Consider the following 21,798-nt stretch of genomic DNA (forward strand, 5'->3'; position numbering starts at 1 on the left):
TGACCAACACCACGCCCGACCCGCCTTTGTCTCCCCAGTGGCGATGTTTGCACATCGCAGCAGGTACTCATTTGAGGCTGAGTCGACCTAGGGGAGAGCCTGGACCGATACCGAATATCGTCACTGGTGTTGGTGAACCGCGCATGGTCCTCCCCTAGGTCGACTCAGCCTGAAAAAAGAGTTCCTGGTACGGTGTGTAAACATCACCACTGGGAGACAAAGGCGGCCGGGCGTGGTGTTGGCCACCCACCACCTAGTGTGCTATGCCGGCCTTCATAGGGGCCGTTTATAAATGACGTCACGCGATTTTTGACCCCCCCCCCCCTTCATCACACGGCGTCACAAAAAGTCAGACCCCCCCTCAAATATGACGTCACAAAGTTCTATATTTATTTAAAGTTACTCATTTTGACATGACGTCACATTTCTCAACCCACCCCCCCCCCCCATCGTCACAAATATTTGCCCCCCCCCCAGGTACGTGACGTCATTTATGGACGGCCCCATAGGTGCTCGCTAACAGCACTTGCCCCAACAGCCTGTGAAGGCTGCACGGGGGGATCTGTGTCTTTGTGTGCGTGAGTCTGTGCGTTGTGCCCGTTTCTCTGCGCTGCTCACACTCCGTGCTCTCAGCACGCACGACTCAGATCCAGAATCCTCACTGAGTCACCATCATCACAATACACATACAGTGCGGGGTAGAGCGGTTGACGAAACGAGTGGTGGACGGAATGCAGCAGCTCCATGGAGTCGGCGCGGTAAAACGACAGCAGCCCCGCCTCCCAGTGCAGGTGACACCCGACTCTCCGGGGAGGATCCCTCACCGGCACTGAGGTCAATACACCGCCATGACGCACTGAGCAGCTGTTGTTGTCTTTATATAAAACCCAGGATGAGTCGTTCAGTCCCAGGCTGCACTCTTTACCACGCCCTTTCCGTGCGATCGTCCCGTACGCGACTCCAACCCAACAGCCCCACGCCACACCCCCCACGTCCACCTCCCAGTAGTGCTGACCCGACGAGAAGCTCTCGGAGCACAGGGCTTGTGCATAGCCATCAAAGCGGTGCGGGTGATCGGGGCGAGCCTGGGAGACAGCGGTCAGCGTCACCGTCCTGAGGTCCGAGGAAATCTGGAGGTTGTTGTTGACCGAGTTGGGGTCCACAGTCGGTGAGCGTCCGTCTGCAGTAACGATAATCACAGTAGCCGTGTAACAACAGCACCACTATAACAACAGCACTCGTGCACTAACACGCACGCACACTACAATAGAGCAATTCATAATGAGCATTGTTATACAACGTTGTAATGCGTAGCTGTCGGTGTGATGAGATGTAACAGGCACTTTGTCAATCCACTGCTGGATGAGGGCCTCTCTACGCCGTGCGGGTCGCGGGGGATATTTGACCATACTTCACCACGCCAGTCACCGCGCGTTGGCGAAGGCAGGTGGCGCAGCTGGCGAGAGCACAGAAGTACAGTACAGCGGTGCGTTTGTCTGCCCCGTCATCTACATTTTTAAAAGTCCCGCTTCAGTTCAATATTCACTGTGTAATAGATGTAAAACATTTGATGATAGCATCACAATGTGAACTGCTCTATATATTCTAATGCAAGGCTGAAAACTAAAAATTTATTAATTGCTTTCAACATGTATTTGTTAAAATTCTTTATTTAAATAGAAAGATCAAACATGGAGCAATTGTTAAGTTTTTTCGGTAAAGTCACGTAGGTAAAATAATAATAATAAAATAAAGTGATACCGTAAATTTAGCTGTGACGGTCCCACCTGAAGACGGAGACTTGTGTTGACTTCGAAACATCGTGATTGAATTGAGTTATTTTCATTTATTATAATTTTATTTTATTATTATATTTTACCAACGTGACTTTACCGAAACAACCTCAGAGTATGAATCCTTGCAGTCACGAAAGCTTCAAATCTAGAATTGTTAAGTTAAATCAATAAAGTTCTAATAATAAAAAATAAAACACTTTTCAAAAATCGCAGCTTTTGCGATTTTCTAATCGCATTGTTTCAAATTGCGACTTCGATTTGGAATCGATTCATCGTTCAGCCCCACTGTGCGGAAGTGTCCGTGGGAGGCAGTGGATCACAGCAGCAGCGTGGATATCAACACCGCCGCAGCGTCTCTGTGTGTGTACAACAAACACAAACATCTCCCGTGTGTCACCTTTCACAGACTGTAGGGGCAAGTGGTGTTGGTGAGCACCTGTGAAGGCCGACACGGCACACGAGGTGGGTGTGATAGTGTAGTGATGTACACTCGTGTGTGTGTGATAGTGTAGTGATGTACACTCTGTGTGTGATAGTATAGTGATGTCCACTCTGTGTGTGTTAGTGTAGTGATGTACACGTGTGTGTGTGATAATGTAGTGATGTACACTCGTGTGTGTGTGTGATAGTGATGTACACTCGTGTGTGTGTGATAGTGTAGTGATGTACACTCGTGTGTGTGTGATAGTGTAGTGATGTACATTCGTGTGTGTGTGATAGTGTAGTGATGTACACTCGTGTGTGTGTGTGATAGTGTGGTTATGTACACTGTGTGCGTGTGATAGTGTAGTGATGTACACTCGTGTGTGTGTGATAGTGTAGTGATGTACACTCGTGTGTGTGTGTGATAGTGTAGTGATGTACACTCGTGTGTGTGTGTGATAGTGTAGTGATGCACACTCGTGTGTGTGTGTGTGTGATAGTGTAGTGATGTACACTCGTGTGTGTGTGTGTGTGATAGTGTAGTGATGTACACTCGTGTGTGTGTGTGTGATAGTGTAGTGATGTACACTCGTGTGTGTGTGTGTGTGATAGTGTAGTGATGTACACTCGTGTGTGTGTGATAGTGTAGTGATGTACACTCGTGTGTGTGTGTGATAGTGTAGTGATGTACACTCGTGTGTGTGTGTGATAGTGTAGTGATGCACACTCGTGTGTGTGTGTGTGTGATAGTGTAGTGATGTACACTCGTGTGTGTGTGTGTGTGATAGTGTAGTGATGTACACTCGTGTGTGTGTGTGTGTGATAGTGTAGTGATGTACACTCGTGTGTGTGTGTGTGTGTGATAGTGTAGTGATGTACACTCGTGTGTGTGTGATAGTGTAGTGATGTACACTCGTGTGTGTGTGATAGTGTAGTGATGTACACTCGTGTGTGTGTGATAGTGTAGTGATGTACACTCGTGTGTGTGTAGTGATGTACACTCGTGTGTGTGTGATAGTGTAGTGATGTACACTCGTGTGTGTGTGATAGTGTAGTGATGTACACTCGTGTGTGTGTAGTGATGTACACTCGTGTGTGTGTGATAGTGTAGTGATGTACACTCGTGTGTGTGTGATAGTGTAGTGATGTACACTCGTGTGTGTGTGATAGTGTAGTGATGTACACTCGTGTGTGTGTGATAGTGTAGTGATGTTCACTCGTGTGTGTGTGTGATAGTGTAGTGATGCACACTCGTGTGTGTGTGTGTGTGATAGTGTAGTGATGTACACTCGTGTGTGTGTGTGTGTGATAGTGTAGTGATGTACACTCGTGTGTGTGTGATAGTGTAGTGATGTACACTCGTGTGTGTGTGATAGTGTAGTGATGTACACTCGTGTGTGTGATAGTGTAGTGATGTACACTCGTGTGTGATAGTGTAGTGATGTACACTCGTGTGTGTGATAGTGTAGTGATGTACACTCGTGTGTGATAGTGTAGTGATGTACACTGTGTGTGATAGTGTAGTGATGTACACTGTGTGTGTGATAGTGTAGTGATGTACACTCGTGTGTGTGTGATAGTGTAGTGATGTACACTCGTGTGTGTGTGATAGTGTAGTGATGTACACTCGTGTGTGTGTGATAGTGTAGTGATGTACACTCGTGTGTGTGATAGTGTAGTGATGTACACTCGTGTGTGTGTAGTGATGTACACTCGTGTGTGTGTGATAGTGTAGTGATGTACACTCGTGTGTGTGTGTGATAGTGTAGTGATGTACACTCGTGTGTGTGTGATAGTGTAGTGATGTACACTCGTGTGTGTGTGTGATGGTGTAGTGATGTACACTCGTGTGTGTGTGATGGTGTAGTGATGTACACTCGAGTGTGTGTGTGTGATAGTGTAGTGATGTACACTCGTGTGTGTGATAGTGTAGTGATGTACACTTGTGTGTGTGTGATAGTGATGTACACTCGTTTGTGTGTGTGTGTGATAGTGTAGTGATGTACACTCGAGTGTGTGTGTGTGATAGTGTAGTGATGTACACTCGTGTGTGTGTGTGTGATAGTGTAGTGATGTACACTCGTGTGTGTGTGTGTGATAGTGTAGTGATGTACACTCGTGTGTGTGTGTGTGATAGTGTAGTGATGTACACTCGTGTGTGTGATAGTGTCGTGATGGACACTCGTGTGTGTGTGTGTGATAGTGTAGTGATGTAGATTTGAAGCTTTCGTGACTGCAAGGAATCATATTTTTAGGTTTTTTCGGTAAAGTCACGTAGGTAAAACATCAAAATTAATGAAAATGAAATAAAATAAAACAAAAATCACGACGTTTCGGAGGCAACACAAGTCTCCGTCATCAGGTGGGACCGTCACAGCCAGATTAGCTGCATCAAGTGAGGCAATGATTCAAGATGTAATCCCTTATAAGCAAGTTGAAGGGGGGAGGATACTCTGACCGTACTATCCGCCAAGCTGTCTCTCCCACCACACAGAAACAGCCACATGAAACTCCGACCAAAACCATCACGTTACCATACATAGCAGGCGTGACCAAAAAGATCTCCAAAATTCTAAACAAACATAAGATCCAAGTCCGATTCAGTACAGTGCATCAAATCCGTGATCTGATTCCATCTATGAGATCTCTTTTACCAGTGGCAAAATATGATAGTAGGTTTTTACCCTTTTAACTGGTACAAAACTGACACCTTTATTCAAGGCATCATGTTTGCAATGACCACAACACAAGTAGTCAAAAAAGCAAACAAAAAGAAGCAACTCTGATAAGGATGATAATATGCACTGTCCTTGAAGTTGATTGGCCCACACCCGAGACGGCTTTCTTTAGAGCCTAGTCCCCATTGGTGTAGGGCCAGATGACACCAGAAGGCGTACAACTCAAACACAGTGCAATATCAGAGTATTGAGAGCTCGGGGTAAGCATTTACACTATGAGATCTCTTTTACCAGTGGCAAAATATGATAGTAGGTTTTTACCCTTTTAACTGGTACAAAACTGACACCTTTATTCAAGGCATCATGTTTGCAATGACCACAACACAAGTAGTCAAAAAAGCAAACAAAAAGAAGCAACTCTGATAAGGATGATAATATGCACTGTCCTTGAAGTTGATTGGCCCACACCCGAGACGGCTTTCTTTAGAGCCTAGTCCCCATTGGTGTAGGGCCAGATGACACCAGAAGGCGTACAACTCAAACACAGTGCAATATCAGAGTATTGAGAGCTCGGGGTAAGCATTTACACTATGAGATCTCTTTTACCAGTGGCAAAATATGATAGTAGGTTTTTACCCTTTTAACTGGTACAAAACTGACACCTTTATTCAAGGCATCATGTTTGCAATGACCACAACACAAGTAGTCAAAAAAGCAAACAAAAAGAAGCAACTCTGATAAGGATGATAATATGCACTGTCCTTGAAGTTGATTGGCCCACACCCGAGACGGCTTTCTTTAGAGCCTAGTCCCCATTGGTGTAGGGCCAGATGACACCAGAAGGCGTACAACTCAAACACAGTGCAATATCAGAGTATTGAGAGCTCGGGGTAAGCATTTACACTATGAGATCTCTTTTACCAGTGGCAAAATATGATAGTAGGTTTTTACCCTTTTAACTGGTACAAAACTGACACCTTTATTCAAGGCATCATGTTTGCAATGACCACAACACAAGTAGTCTTTTTGTTTGCTTTTTTGACTACTTGTGTTGTGGTCATTGCAAACATGATGCCTTGAATAAAGGTGTCAGTTTTGTACCAGTTAAAAGGGTAAAAACCTACTATCATATTTTGCCACTGGTAAAAGAGATCTCATAGTGTAAATGCTTACCCCGAGCTCTCAATACTCTGATATTGCACTGTGTTTGAGTTGTACACCTTCTGGTGTCATCTGGCCCTACACCAATGGGGACTAGGCTCTAAAGAAAGCCGTCTCGGGTGTGGGCCAATCAACTTCAAGGACAGTGCATATTATCATCCTTATCAGAGTTGCTTCTTTTTGTTTGCTTTTTTGACTACTTGTGTTGTGGTCATTGCAAACATGATGCCTTGAATAAAGGTGTCAGTTTTGTACCAGTTAAAAGGGTAAAAACCTACTATCATATTTTGCCACTGGTAAAAGAGATCTCATAGCGTAAATGCTTACCCCGAGCTCTCAATACTCTGATATTGCACTGTGTTTGAGTTGTACGCCTTCTGGTGTCATCTGGCCCTACACCAATGGGGACTAGGCTCTAAAGAAAGCCGTCTCGGGTGTGGGCCAATCAACTTCAAGGACAGTGCATATTATCATCCTTATCAGAGTTGCTTCTTTTTGTTTGCTTTTTTGACTACTTGTGTTGTGGTCATTGCAAACATGATGCCTTGAATAAAGGTGTCAGTTTTGTACCAGTTAAAAGGGTAAAAACCTACTATCTGATTCCATCTGTGAAGGATGTCGTTCCTGACTTACAGTATCCTGGAGTCTACAAATTGAGTTGCATTTGTGGTGATTGCTACATTGGAGAAACGAAACGTCATGTTTCTGATCGTGTCCGCGAGCACAAGTCAGATCTGAAACACGGCAGAACTGATTCTTCTGCCGTTGCCGATCATTGCTACAACTCGGTGGGCTCTCATGAAATTGTCTTTTCCGAGACCAAGGTTCTCTGCAAACCTCCCGGATACCATCAAAGGTTTGTACACGAAGCCATACAAATATACAAACACAGACATAATTTCAACCGTGATGATGGGTACAAACTAAGTAATCATTGGAAAGATGTTATCAACCACGCAAAAAAGACTTAATTACACTTTATTGGACCTTCTTATCTGACAGGCACTATTTTATTTTACTTTACCGAGTGTTAACATCCCCAGTTATTTTTAACAGTACTCTCTTCATTGTTCAGCCAGCATTGGTATAAACATGGGCATTTTCGTTCCTTTGTTCTATCATGTGTATCAGACCTCCCCTCCCCCTCTCTGTCCATTGTGTTGGCGTGTGCAGCAACCGCGTCCAAGCCGTCGCCAACTTTTTGTTGGCTCCCTCCCCCTCCCGCCCCCCTCCCTCCCGATACGTTCCATTCATTGGCTACCACATTCTGATGAACTCCCCCCCCCCTCTCCTCCCCCCTTCAACTTGCTTATAAGGGATTACTTCTTGAATCATTGCCTCACTTGATGCAGCTAATCTGGCTGTGACGGTCCCACCTGATGATGGAGACTTGTGTTGCCTCCGAAACGTCGTGATTTTTGTTTTATTTTATTTTATTTTCATTAATTTTGATGTTTTACCTATGTGACTTTACCGAAAAAACCTAAAAATATGTAGTGATGTACACTCGTGTGTGTGTGTGATAGTGTAGTGATGTACACTCGTGTGTGTGATAGTGTAGTGATGTACAGTCGTGTGTGTGATAGTGTAGTGATGTACACTCGTGTGTGTGTGATAGTGTAGTGATGTACACTCGTGTGTGTGTGATAGTGTAGTGATGTACACTCGTGTGTGTGATAGTGTCGTGATGGACACTCGTGTGTGTGTGTGTGTGATAGTGTAGTGATGTATACTGTGTGTGTGTGATAGTGTAGTGATGTATACTGTGTGTGTGTGATAGTGTAGTGATGTACACTCGTGTGTGTGTGTGATAGTGTAGTGATGTACACTCGTGTGTGTGTGTGATAGTGTAGTGATGTACACTGGTGTGTGTGTGATAGTGTAGTGATGTACACTGTGTGTGTGTGAGATAGTGTAGTGATGTACAGTCGTGTGTGTGTGTAATAGTGTAGTGATGTACACTCGTGTGTGTGTGATAGTGTAGTGATGTACACTCGTGTGTGTGTGTGTGTGATAGTGTAGTGATGTACACTCGTGTGTGTGTGTGATAGTGTAGTGATGTACACTCGTGTGTTTGATAGTGTAGTGATGTACACTCGTGTGTGTGATAGTGTCGTGATGTACACTCGTGTGTGTGTGTGTGATAGTGTAGTGATGTACACTCGTGTGTGTGATAGTGTCGGGATGTACACTCGTGTGTGTGTGTGATAGTGTCGGGATGTACACTCGTGTGTGTGTGTGTGATAGTGTAGTGATGTACACTCGTGTGTGTGTGTGTGATAGTGTAGTGATGTACACTCGTGTGTGTGATAGTGTAGTGATGTACACTCGTGTGTGTGTGTGATAGTGTTGTGATGTACACTCGTGTGTGTGTGTGATAGTGTAGTGATGTACACGTGTGTGTGTGATAGTGTAGTGATGTACATTCGTGTGTGTGTGTGTGTGTGATAGTGTAGTGATGTACACTCGTGTGTGTGTGTGTGTGTGATAGTGTAGTGATGTACACTCGTGTGTGTGTGTGTGTGATAGTGTAGTGATGTACACTCGTGTGTGTGTGTGTGTGATAGTGTAGTGATGTACACTGTGTGTGTGTGTTAGTGTAGTGATGTACACTCGTGTGTGTGTGTGATGGTGTAGTGATGTACACTCGTGTGTGTGTGTGTGATAGTGTAGTAATGTACACTCGTGTGTGTGTGTTAGTGCAGTGATGTACACTCGTGTGTGTGTGTGATAGTGTAGTGATGTACACGTGTGTGTGTGATAGTGTAGTGATGTACATTCGTGTGTGTGTGTGTGTGATGGTGTAGTGATGTACACTCGTGTGTGTGTGTGTGTGATAGTGTAGTGATGTACACTCGTGTGTGTGTGTGTTAGTGTAGTGATGTACACTCGTGTGTGTGTGTGATGGTGTAGTGATGTACACTCGTGTGTGTGTGTGTGATCGTGTAGTGATGTACACTCGTGTGTGTGTGTGATAGTGTAGTGATGTACACTATGTGTGTGTGTGATAGTGTAGTGATGTACACTCGTGTGTGTGTGTGTGTGATCGTGTAGTGATGTACACTCGTGTGTGTGTGTGTGATCGTGTAGTGATGTACACTCGTGTGTGTGTGTGATCGTGTAGTGATGTACACTCGTGTGTGTGTGTGATAGTGTAGTGATGTACACTCGTGTGTGTGTGTGTGATAGTGTATTAATGTACACTTGTGTGTGTGATAGTGTAGTGATGTACACTCGTGTGTGTGTGTAATGGTGTAGGATGTACACTCGTGTGTGTGTGTGATTGTGTAGTGATGTACACTCGTGTGTGCATTTATTTTAATTTATGTATGCATTTTAGTAATGTGTTAAATCTAATTTTATACAACCCCATTAATGTATATCATGCCATATTAAATATAATTTCTTATACTCTGGAACGGATTATTTCCTTTTCCTTTATTTCTTATAGGAAAAATTCGTTTGGTATACGTCATTTTCGGTATAAGTCCTAGCTTCTGGAACGAATTAACGACACATACCGAGGTACCACTATAAACTGAAACTGGTGGGCTTAAGGGTCCTGTATTTATACTACTTTTTTTATTACTGGAAAGTTCTTAAATGTTCTAGAAGTTACTACAAGTTTCTACTCAGCACTGAATCTATCTGGAATTCCCATTGAAAATGTGTAAATTTCAAAATATCACTGTCCTGGTCACAAAAGCAAAGTTTGTGGGGAATAATAGCCAGTTTGTGGGGAATAATAGCCATTTTGTGTACTTTTGAGGCATAAGCAATTATAAAATAACACTTACTACCCATGGACAATTTTTATTTATTACACAGTGTAATGAATCTTAATAATATAAGCCACAGCCTGTATGTGTCAAAGGCTCAGTGCCGTTGATGCTGAGAGCTTCAGACTTTAACACGGAACCCTAAGAATCCTAACTGTGTCTGAGTCTGTGTCACGCTGCCTCAAGCACTAATAATGAATCCTAAGAATTCTAGATTTGAAGCTTTCGTGACTGCAAGCAATCATATTCTTAGGTTTTTTTGGTAAAGTCACGTAGGTAAAACATCAAAATTAATGAAAAAAAAATCTTACGCATCACTACAGTGATGTAGTCTAGGTAAAACATCAAAATTAATGAAAAAAAAATCTTTTTTATTTTATTTTCATTAATTTTGATGTTTTACCTACGTGACTTTACCGAAAAAACCTAAGAATATGAATCCTAAGAATATCAGCCATAGTGTCTCTGTGTAAAACACTCACACGCAGAATAGCAATAGCATCCTCACTCAATTATACACACGTGTAGGGTTAATAGAGCTCATGTAATACTACTTTACACTCGTGTGTGTGCTGTATGTGAGCGTAGAGGTATTGCAATACATGGGCAATATAAATGTATCTGTTTGCACAGTGATACACGCGGTCAGCCACAGCGATAGCCCAGTCTGGCTCTGTGAGCCTCGGGTATTTACATAGAACCCCAATAATCCTTAAGATGCCTTAGTAGGGATATAGCAGCCTCAAGCATTATTAATGAATAATGAGAATCCTTAGGCTGCCTTAGTCTGGATATGAGCCTACATCATTAACAATGAATCTTACGCATCACTACAGTGATGTAGTCTGGCTCGAGTCTGATGATGACATCCATTACAGAGAAGACTTATACTCGTAGTTTCATCTGCTACAATGGTTACTTTGGCCAACAGCATCCTTACTGGATAATACACGCCTGTAAGATCAATGGAGCGTATGTAATAGTGAAATACACTCGTGTGTGTGCTATATATTATTATCTAATTAATACATTACAGTCGTAATGTTGATGTTTGCACGTGCCGTGTATTAATAGACAAGGTTGACCAAGATTATGCCTTAATCTCGCTCTGTGAGCCTCAGCCATTAACTGGGGAACCTAAGAATACTTAAAATGCCTTAGTTTCACTCTCTGAGCATCAAGCTGTTGACATGAAGCCTAAAAATCTTCAACGTGTCTTAGTCTGGATGTATGATCCTTGGGCATTACCAATCAACCCTAAGTTTATATAATCCATAAGAGGTTTTTTTGGGGTTAGATCGCGTAAATATATAAATGTGTCGTTAAACCTGCCACTACCCGACACAGACAACTAGTAAGGGTTGTCACGTAAACAGAACATGCCAATTCGTCACTAGTACAGCACTCCGGTGTGTTGGAGAGCCAAGCCACAACATTATTTAAATTTATATTGATGTAGTTATAAAAGCCATTTCACCATATGAATTCTGCAGGCCGCCTTTGTGTCCGCAGTGCTGATGCTTACAGTACGTACCCGGTACTCGTTTAAGCCAAGGGTTCATCGGGGAGAGGCTCAGAATTGGTTCTGAATCCACTCACCATTGATGATAGCCATGGCCGTGAGTCACGTGTAGGTGGCCATGTTTGTAGCTCAGTGCACAGAGCATCCCATCATCATTGCACATCCGTACTCACTCTCGCTCATCTACACATACGCATACAAACAGACACAATTACAAGACCCCCCGTATAGCCCAAACAGGCTGTGGGGCAAGAATTGTTAGCGAGTGACACTTCAAGGCCGGTATGGAACATGAGGGGGTGGGTGGCCAGCACCACGTCAGGCCGCCTTTGTCTCCCAAGTGGCAGTTTTTACACACTACACCAGGTAGTCATTTGATGCTGAGTCGACCTAGGGGAGGCTCATGACCGGTTCAGAAAATTGTCACTGGTGTTGGCTGTGTACGGGAATCGAATTTGTGTTGCCAGGTTCATATTGTAGCACGTTAACCACTATGCCACCGCTCCGCAACATACACACAAGACACAATTACACGCACAATAACACACACACACAGGTGGTAAGAGTCCGTGGAACTCACACATGAATGCCAGCAGGTTGACCACAGCTCCCTGCAGGGCGCTGATCGTGGCGATGTCTTTTTTGCTGGGACATGAGGGTGGATCTCCCTTCTGAGCGTCTCTCCTGTGAGACAAAAACCAGCAGTGACACACAGCATCATTACGCACAGCATAATCACACACAGCATCAGCATACACAGTATCATACTACACATCATCACACACAACATCACACACAACATCATCACCCGCCATCATCACACATGGCATTATCACACACGGCATCACAAACGGCAACATTGCGCACAGCATCACAGCACACAACATCACACAACCCTCGTCTTACACAGCATCATGCCACACATCATCACACATCATCATCATCATCACACATAATCATCATTACTCAGCCCATGTTCCACACAAGGCGTCACCCCGTGTGTTAATCGGTGCAAGTTCATAGTCCATACCGGTTTGTCTCTTTCAGGTGAACCTGCAGGAGTCAGACACAGGGGGCACGAGTCAGTTCACCTCCAGCCACGTTAACCACACGGTGATTGGTAGACGCGATGAGGCTGCACTCAGACATTCGCGTGGCCTAGTGTTGTTGGCTGTAATCAAGACAAAGCCATGGATGCATTAGGACTCAATGATTCTCATCAGCAAGGTGTGGCCTCTAAAACTGTTGCCACTCGGTACCTGATGTCATGGCAAGAGGCGTCCGTGGCACTTGACATCGAGTTGCAGTGATTGTGAACCAACATTCAAAATAATGATCCACTGCGAGCGTGAATTACAACCAGAGCGTGGTGTTACCAGAGGCCATAATTTAGCAGGGTGAACATTTGTTGAGGCAAGCAATCTCGGGATTTGTTTCAACTTTCAAAGACTCATCAGCAGTCAATGCTGAAATATAACTGCTTCTGGCTTTCCTGATGTTAAAAGCCCTTCCGTGTTCAGCATTACTAATGGTTGGTATACATTTGGTAAAATGAAATTTTTAACGTAGTGTCAAGTGGCCTCAATCTGATGTTCATTACAGGATGATGCGGTTACAATTTGTAATGCCAATGTCTGCATATATTACCAATCAATTAACTCGATTAATTTGTGTTAATAGTTTTTCTTTTATTTTGAAATTCAGCACTAGTTTATATTTTTATTACAATATACAAATCCAAGTTGGTGAACTTGACTCTACGTTTACTTTCAGAACCCATGGGCTATATGTTGTCTTGACAATGGAAGTGGCGTTATCTTGTGTTTTGTGTTGCAACGCATCTGCCAAGTTTACAAACGTAATGAACACGTGAAGTGGGGCACTCGCCCTGGATCCCTGAGTGCTCTACCTGCAGGAACGTGAGCGAGTCCCTCTCCTCCTGCAGAGTGCGCAGGCGCGTGGCTGCTGCCTGGAGCTCGCTGATCTCGCGCTCGTAATGAGCGATGTTCTTCTCGATCCGGGACAGCAGCTTGCCCCCCTTCACATCCACGCGATCCAGAGCTGTCTTCTCATCTTCATCCAGCGTCGCCCTCATACGGGTGAACTCGCCTGAGATGCGAGCCTTGGTCTGGACCATGGAATCCTGCAAGGGGCATGCGATGGATTATATACATTCATATTCCATGCTGTTAAGACAAAAGCCACATTGTTTTCCGGTTACTCCAAACCTATTTTTCCCTGCCTTCACGTTATGTCTTTGGACTCACATCCCATTGAACAGGTCGATAACTTTAGGTATCTATGTGCTATCTTGCCCTTCAAATTGATCATATCGTTTAATAAACAAAATCTTCTATATAAATAAACATTATCTCACCTCGGCTCCAACTTTATATAGTCCAAGCTGCCATCCTCCCCATCTTTGACTCCTGTGAAATCATCGACTGCCTAGCCTCTTGTTCCATTATACCTCCTGGCTGCCCACTTTCACCTTGATGCCTCCATATCAACACATTAGTGCAACCTCTGTATCACCAATTTCCCCCCTGGATTTGTTTAGAGACCACCACTGGGCTGTCTTCATCCTAAGATTCCTTATAAACAAATACGCCAAGTATGTAAGGACCTCCTAAATCTACAAATTCCCAGTCGCAACCACAATAAGTATCTCCCTGTTCTCTCTAAAATGACCATATATTAAAACTAGATTCTGTGACGCGTCCTTCCACGCTGCTGTTACTACCCCGCGTTACTAGCGTGTCCTTGCCTCAGCCTAGGCTGGGCTCCCTCCCCAGCCTCAAACACGATTAGAGGGCTGCGTGATGAGATATGAACCAGTGCTGGACTCTACCTTCACAAACCTGCACTGACCCACGCAACTAAGTATGGCCAACTAGCCTCAATGATCAACACGATGTTGTGGAATCTTCGTCCAGAAGTGTATTGGTGAGGATCTGTAAATTATTTACCAAAACAGATAAGCACATGTTCTTGGTTCTTTCCGTAAAGATAAGCACATGATTCACCTTCTGCATAGATTAATCATTAAAAGTATTTTGTACACAATCTCTTTGCCCCATGGCCTTTTGGGACTGAATTATTTTATCAGTACTGGCAGACCTCGCTAAACGCTCAGTATGCTTCCTGAAGTGAGTGCTTATCGAATCAGCGCAAAAAATGGGTCATTATACTGTTGTATATATCAGGATGTGTTCCCGTCAGCGTTATTGCTTTCGGATGACCAATATATGAGGGCTTCATTGGAGTATAGGTAAAAGCACCAAAAATACAGATAGTAAACATTACTTAATGAATAAAAAATAATTATAATAACCTCATTAACTATGACATGCTGTGCATAATACTGTACTCCTGCTACCATGGCAGCAGTGGGAGACGAGGGTGGAGCAGCTGCTGCACTCCCAGTCTGGGGTCATTCTCAGAGAAGAGCTCCAGGACCTCTGTGAACTTAGCGGTGCCCTCAGTCTACATTTCTGTGACGAGGTATCTTTTAGATGGAGCCTGGAACTCTATCCTGGTCGAGTGAGTTCTCACCTCGCTAACATAAAAAAAATGGATTGTTATAAAATTTTTTTATAAAAATCGTGATTATAGAATCATGGGGGGTGGGGTCTGGTTGGCTCAGCGTGCGTCACTCTCATTGGCTGAGCGAATGATTAGGGGTGGGTAAGTTTCCTAAGCCAGCACTGCTGCGTGTTCCCACTCGTAAGAGCTTTATACGAGACTAGCTGTACCCGATGAAACATTCACTGATCTAGCAGATCTTAATTAAACAGTCACGCATTTTTGTTACTCATATTTTTCAACAAAGATTGATATAAATACACAATTGCCATATTCTGGGTTTTTTTACCACACTAGATTAAGTGAATCACACGATATGACTCTTGATCGAGCTAGATATAATTGTATACTCTTTGGTTTTTTTCAGTAAAGTCACGTAGGTAAAAAATAAAATACATTAAATCACGACGTTTCGGAGGCAACACAAGCTTCCATCTTCAGGTGGCAACGTCACAGCAAAATTACTGTATCAAGTGAAGTGATACAGTAATTTTGCTGTGACGGTGCCACCTGAAGACGAAAGCTTGTGCTGCCTCTGAAACGTCGTGATTTAATTTATTTTAATTTTATTTTTTACCTACGTGACTTTACTGAAAAAAAGACCCTTTCAGTCACGAAAACTTCAAATCTAGAAAAGATATAATTGTCCTTGACTAAAAACAGACATTTTTCATCAAACGTTTGACATTGTGACTTATTGATTGTAAATAAAAAAAGCCAATCGTATGGGGAATTGTTAGCGTATGAAACTGAATGTTAAATTAATATCTAATAGAATAAGTACCCTGTCGGAGGTTGCTCCATCGATCATTTTTGCTTCGATTATGCAAGTTTGTATTTGAGTAAGAGTAAGTCTTGTACCATTAAGTAGTCCTCACAATGACATTAGGTTTCTAAGGAGCATGATAACGGCTCCTACTTTAAGTTTCAGTTCATGAGAGGGCATTCCAGTTGGAGTAAGACTTTAACAATTCTTCCGGGATTGCAAGTTGATCAGCAGTATCATCACTCACAATAGTATCCACGCACTAGAAAAGCACTCAGCTCCATTGTTGAGATAAAAAAGTCTGCATTTGTAACATTCAATATTGCGCTTCATTTAAGCTGTTCAGGAGTAATCGTAGAAAAGTAAATGTCACCGTATAGTTGCGCAAATGTATCTTGATTTTCTGGATAACAGTGTGAGGGCAATGTTGCTGTATCGTCTGTCTTTCCATCAACAACGTCCAGGAGCTATTCCACAAGTTCCGTTTCACTTTCCAGAGCTCGCAAATTCTGTTTCAGCTTCAGCACCTGTAATTCTCCCCAGAAACGATGCTTCTTTATACAAGAGGCCGTGATCCACGTAAAGTAACCAGTAGGACTTGCCTCCAAATTGTTTACATTTAACTGTTCGATAACCCAATAAGCTATCAACAGCCTGGCATACTTGTGTGCTTCATCCCAGACAATTCGTTTCTATTGAACTATATTTGTGGCTTCGTGTTTGGCTTTATATTGCAAGTCAATGTTGCAGTTATTTTCAACGGGATTTTAGAGACTGAATGAGCAGATCAGCCTCCAGCTAATAGTTTTGCTGGTATTCCTGTTGACGCAACTGGTGTTGCTATATCCCCTTTACCTCTAATAGTAGAGTGACATAGTGCTGACTCTTGTACAGCAGCTGCAACTGTAGGTGGCCCGTTAGCACACACGTCGTTGAGCATATATGCGTAGGACTTGAGTTATAGCGCGCCACACATTCTCTTCCACTGTTGCTATGCGAGCGAGCAGAGTACAGTGGGGGGTATGTGAGGACAGTGTTGTTGTTGTGGGATTAGGTGAGGGGGTAGTTAAGTGTTGAGACAGGTGTTCGGGGTAGCCGGGGGGACACAGGCCAGCGATTGGCTAAGAGGGTAATTGGGTATTAGCTGGCATCGCGCTGGCGGCAAAAACAAGGTCACGTGAGACCGGGGACCAGGGGGCGAGTAATAAGCGGGGGGTTAAGATAGTTAATGGGGATTAATTCGTATGGGGATATAAACCACAACGCGACAGAGAACAGAAAGACAGCCGAGTACGAGTCCTACATATGCGTGTGTGCCGGTAGGGTGGAGGAACTGGGGCAAGGGTCACGGTAGACCTCGTGGGGAAGCCCCAAGAACCCTCTGGTGGGTTCGAGAAGGGAGGCGTGGCTAGGGCGGAGCCAAGCCGCGCTGAGGGGAATATAAGCAGCAGAGAGCGAGAGCTCCAGGCTGCCGGTTCTGGGAGTGGACTCGTCTCTTCGTCGTCGCTACCGCCTTCACCTGGGCATTGCGCGGCCGGACAGTAGTTTGCTGTCTCGATCGACGCCATCGGTGCAATGCGGCAGGGTCGTGTCTGGGCCGGGTCATGCGGCAGCATGGTCGTGAGAGAGGGAGCCGGAGTTGGTGGCATGAACACAACAACAATAAAAGGGGAGGACGGTGCCTCTTGCGACTACCCCGTCTCTGACTGAGTGTGTGCGACGCATGCCACCCGCACACACACACACAAGCCTCCAACAAGAAGGAAGAAGAGACCTATGACACTACACTTCGAAAGAGTGATAGATGCCATTCAGGAAAATAGCACGGGTAATATATATATGCAAGGAGACAGAATAAAGATTCGTGGACGACATAGATCTAATGGAAAATAAGACGCATAGTCCTGCAGCAAAGTGTTCATACGCTCAATAAGTTAGGAAAGGATGCAGGACTGAGGATTAACGTGAAAAAGACAAAGACAATGGTGTTCGGAAGGGAATACATTGAGAAATAAGTAATAATAGAAAGCAGCAAGATTGTGAATGTACTGTAAAGGAATTTGTATTCCTTGGGACGTCTACTGACATGGGACAATGACTGCACTAAAGACGCAATAAGAGCGATAATTGCAAAAGCAAAATGATTAATGGCAGGATTTAATAACATTCATATTATCACGATCTAACTCCAAAAAAAACTCTAATTTGGATAATAATAGTCGCAAAAGCCTAAGTGTTAACCTGGTGTAAATTATTATTACCATCACAAGGTGACTTGATGGAGGATATAAATCAATCTTTAGCAGGCCGGGGTGTAGCAATGCTCATGACACATTGCCAGCAACTCTGTCCTGGGTTACACACCATGCTGAGTGCAGGCCGCCTAGATTACAATGCCTGAGATCGGCCTCAATCGTGCGCGTTCAGGTCAGCCTCGGCCTGCCCCTGGGCCACCTCCAATCCTGAGCAAGGCCATCAATGATTGCACACAGTGCTCTGGTGGGATCATCCAATGTGTCAGCCCTGCAATGTGTCAACAGAGCCAGATCCTCCTGGCTGTGACTGCTTCAGACAGCAACTGTCATGCTGTTCATCGATGGACTCCGGTATTTGAGATACATTCGCAGAGTGAATGTGAAGTCTCCGTCGCAAGCAACACTGGTCAAAGGCGTCCAGTTCTCTATATGAGGATACGCCCTATTCTAGGTCATATATTTAGTTAGAATGTAAATCCATGCAGTTGATAACAAATAGGCTCAAACCCATTCCTTGCAGAAATGTTAAAAGTATACGCAATTGCATCTTTATCGGTTGCCTTATACCAGGAGTGGGGAACATTTTTTCTGCCAAGGGCCATTGGACATTTATAACATCATTCGCCGGCCATGCAAAAGTATCAACTTAAAGATTATTCCGTTATATTTGGTCAAAACATTTAATTTACTCACCCCTAATGTGATGGCTGGAACTGCCAAATGATTTCGCGAGTTTTATGCGGCCCGCGGGCCGGACGTTCCCCACCCCTGCCTTATATGCACAACACCAAGATTCAGTCATTAATACATCACAATGAATGCAAACTGAAATGCAAGTTAAACAAGTTTTAACATTCCATTACGTATGAATTTGTCTATTGTATACTTGGGTGTGTGATGAAACAGTTTTCCCTGCGTTCCCTGTCAAATATCTTCAAGTCAACTCTTGTGTTCTAGAATTAAAGAGCTAAGATTTTCTATGAAATTTTATCACAATCTTTATATCTTTTAAGTGTTAGTTTTTACTCCAATGCACTTTTATTTTATCAAACCCATAAAACGTCATTCGAGTTATCCCGTATACAGCTTTGCAGTGGTACTAAAAATAAACGTGTGTTATAAACGTTGCATTTTTAAATCCACATTCAAGCAGCAATATAAATAATGTATTACTATTTCCAATGATACTGAAGGCTCACTTGAATCTACGGAGTTGTCCTCATAGAGAGAGTCACAGACTTTACGCAGGGTGGAGGCCACGAGATTGCAGAGCCCACAGGTCGTACCTGCACGTCTTTGCGAGTGGCCTTCATCTGTCCCACAGATGCCTCCGCTTTCTTCCTCTTCTCATCCACCGCTCGCGTCTCTTCTCCGACTCTACTCTGTAAAAGACGAAGTCACCAGAGGGGACTCCACTCCTTGAGCGGCTCCCTCTCAGCCCCACTCCACACAGAGCCCTCCACAGTGACAGCTCTAGAATTGCCCACCAGAAGAGTGCCATGGAAGTCAGCCTGGACTGACTTAACAGTCTGTAAGCAAGAAGGCACAATGAAGAGAGAATGATAACTTCATGTTTTCTTTAATGCGATGTGGAAGTTGCGAATTTGTCAGCTCGTGTCCAGGTGTTGTAGAGGCCACAGCAGGGGACAGGGACATGATCGTTCAACACAATGGCTCTTCACTTCACGAGCAACGTCCAAACACGACCTTCCTCCAGCACGCCTCACTCAAAAAGCCTCGACCCACCCTCCTCCTGCACTCAAACTCCTGTCCCTTCCTTTCCCTGCCAAAACCGAATGGCTACCTTGAACTGAAGCAATCCCATTCTCACACACTGAGGTACTCACCTTCCGTGTCTCATGCTCATCCTCCAGTGTGACGGCATCATGCCTTCTATGTTCTCCGGTAATGGTACAGGTCATGCACACCAGGCTCGCGTCCTGCTTGCAGTAGAACATGAGCTCCTGTTTGTGCTTCTTGCATCTTCTTTCATCCAGGCTGACAATGGGAGCCACCAGGACGTGCTCCTTCAACTTGGGGTTTATTAGATGAGGCTTTAGGTGGGACTCACAGAAGGAAGTCTCACACCTGAGACAGGTCTTCACTGCAGGAGTCTCCCCATCATCACAGCCGTCACAGAAGACAACTGCAGCCATCCTCTCTCCAACTCTGAGCTGCTCCACCAGGTTGGCGAGCGCCACGTTCCTCTTCAGCTGGGGCCGCTCAGGGAAGGCCGCTCGGCACTGCGGGCAACTGAAGCTGCTCGCTCTCTCCCAGGCACCGTCCAGACACCGGAGGCAGAACGAGTGTCCGCAGCTCAGCGTGGAGGGGCAGTCAAACGTGCGCAGGCAGATGGGGCAGCTCAGCTCACTGTCGACACAATCACTGGGAGACGCGCTCGCCATGGCCCATGGCTTCACTCGGACTCAGTCGCTCGCCGCGGCTCACAGAGGAGCTATCGCAGCAGCAGCTGCTCACACAGCGGAGACGAACAAGGAAATGAACTGACTTCACCTGCAGTTAAGTTATAAATACCTCGAGACACGCCCTGGAATGTTCCACACGGCGGCTGGGCTCACCTGTGTAGACGTGGCGGTACAGTCACGCACTGTGTAATAGCTAAAACTTACTTTTGTGTTTAGTTTGTTGTCCTTCCCCTGCACTTCGAATTAGCACGGTTGGCTACGTGCAGTGTGGAAGAAGTTCAACATACATAGCTTTGACTGGTCTCAAGTGATATAATATTTATACAAACAAAACCCAGCAGCAGCAGCCAGGGACGCAGCGATAATGGTTTGTCCCACAAGCTGATTGACCGGCTCGGGTCAGGCTGTGTGTATTGCACAATGCAACCGCACCTTGTACAAACATTCTGATGTAAAGGTTAACTTGTTTTTTTCCATCTGTGTCTTTATCCATTTTTTTCTTGCAAGGCCTGTTTGTTTAAGCTTCGCAGTCTGTAATCGTTTAACATCTTTATCAGCTAATATTTTAACAACTGGCTTTGTGCGTCCTCTGTTCATGTGTCAAATATGTTTTTGTTTTTTATTCCTACGACACCGTTTTATTCTGGGTGGACGGTGGTTGTATGTATGTTGAACTTCTTTCCCACCATACGTAGTCAACCGTGCTAATCGGAGGTATGTGAGTGGGTGGGTGGCGGTGGTTGAGCGAGTAAGTGGGGGGGTTATTTGGTGAGAGGGGAGACAGATGGGCAGGAGGATGGCGTGAGGGTGGGCGAGCAGGCGGTGAGGTAGGGCTGGAGGAAGGGTGGCTGGGAGGGCCTGCGGTCAGTGGTTACTTGGGTGGGTTGCCTCACGCATTACCACAGCGAACAGCCCCTGGCTAAACAAACATTGTGGTTCATTTAAGCTCATTATATGACTTTCACCGTCCATTTTCCTATTATGCGTAAAAAAATCGAGGATTTAAATCTTCATAACCTAAACAATATATATTCATCACCTATTGTTAATGTTAATATTTTACATCTTGGACTCGCTGAGTTTGGTCGATTCTATAAATAAAAAAACTATTTTTATTTTACCAGGTAAGGCCCACTGAGGTATATAGCTCTTTTCAGAAGCGGCCTGACCACAAATGATAGCTCACAGACGTGGCTTATTACGTGGACATTTTTCGCAGCCAAACACTCTAAGTGCATGTTTCTAAGTGTGGAGGGAAAATTTGGAGAACCCTGAGACAAATTCACGCGACTACGGGGAGAGAGACAAGCAAACATATTCTTAGGTTTTTTCGGTAAAGTCAAGCAAACTCCAAGTACATGTACAGGCGTCAGAGCTGGGATCGATCCCACGACCTCCTGTATACCA

The 21,798-nt window shown here is 44.5% G+C and overlaps 1 protein-coding gene across 1 annotated transcript; it reads right to left on the reverse strand.

The window, feature by feature from the left end:
- Positions 1 to 574: 574 nt before the first annotated feature.
- LOC144947550 (E3 ubiquitin-protein ligase TRIM11-like) lies at positions 575 to 20,616 on the reverse strand. The gene is made up of 6 exons (XM_078876773.1): positions 19,813 to 20,616; positions 19,252 to 19,347; positions 13,269 to 13,502; positions 12,390 to 12,412; positions 11,940 to 12,043; positions 575 to 1,180 (listed from the first exon to the last, which is right to left on the reverse strand). Exons 1-6 carry the CDS (start codon positions 20,368 to 20,370, stop codon positions 630 to 632), a joined length of 1,566 nt encoding a protein of 521 aa, XP_078732899.1. The 5' UTR covers positions 20,371 to 20,616; the 3' UTR covers positions 575 to 629.
- Between the last annotated feature and the right edge of the window lie 1,182 nt (positions 20,617 to 21,798).

The sequence above is a fragment of the Lampetra fluviatilis genome, chromosome 45, assembly GCF_964198595.1.
Source record: "Lampetra fluviatilis chromosome 45, kcLamFluv1.1, whole genome shotgun sequence".
Taxonomy (NCBI): Eukaryota; Metazoa; Chordata; class Hyperoartia; order Petromyzontiformes; family Petromyzontidae; genus Lampetra; species Lampetra fluviatilis.

Excerpts from the sequence above, each read along its gene's own strand:
- LOC144947550 (XM_078876773.1), bottom strand. The coding sequence starts at position 20,370 with ATGGCGAGCGCGTCTCCCAGTGATTGTGTCGACAGTGAGCTGAGCTGC. Across the intron at positions 19,348-19,812 it reads ATGAGCATGAGACACGGAAG|AGTAGAGTCGGAGAAGAGAC; the intron begins GTGAGTACCTCA and ends CGTCTTTTACAG. Across the intron at positions 12,413-13,268 it reads ACTCGCTCACGTTCCTGCAG|GTTCACCTGAAAGAGACAAA; the intron begins GTAGAGCACTCA and ends TGACTCCTGCAG.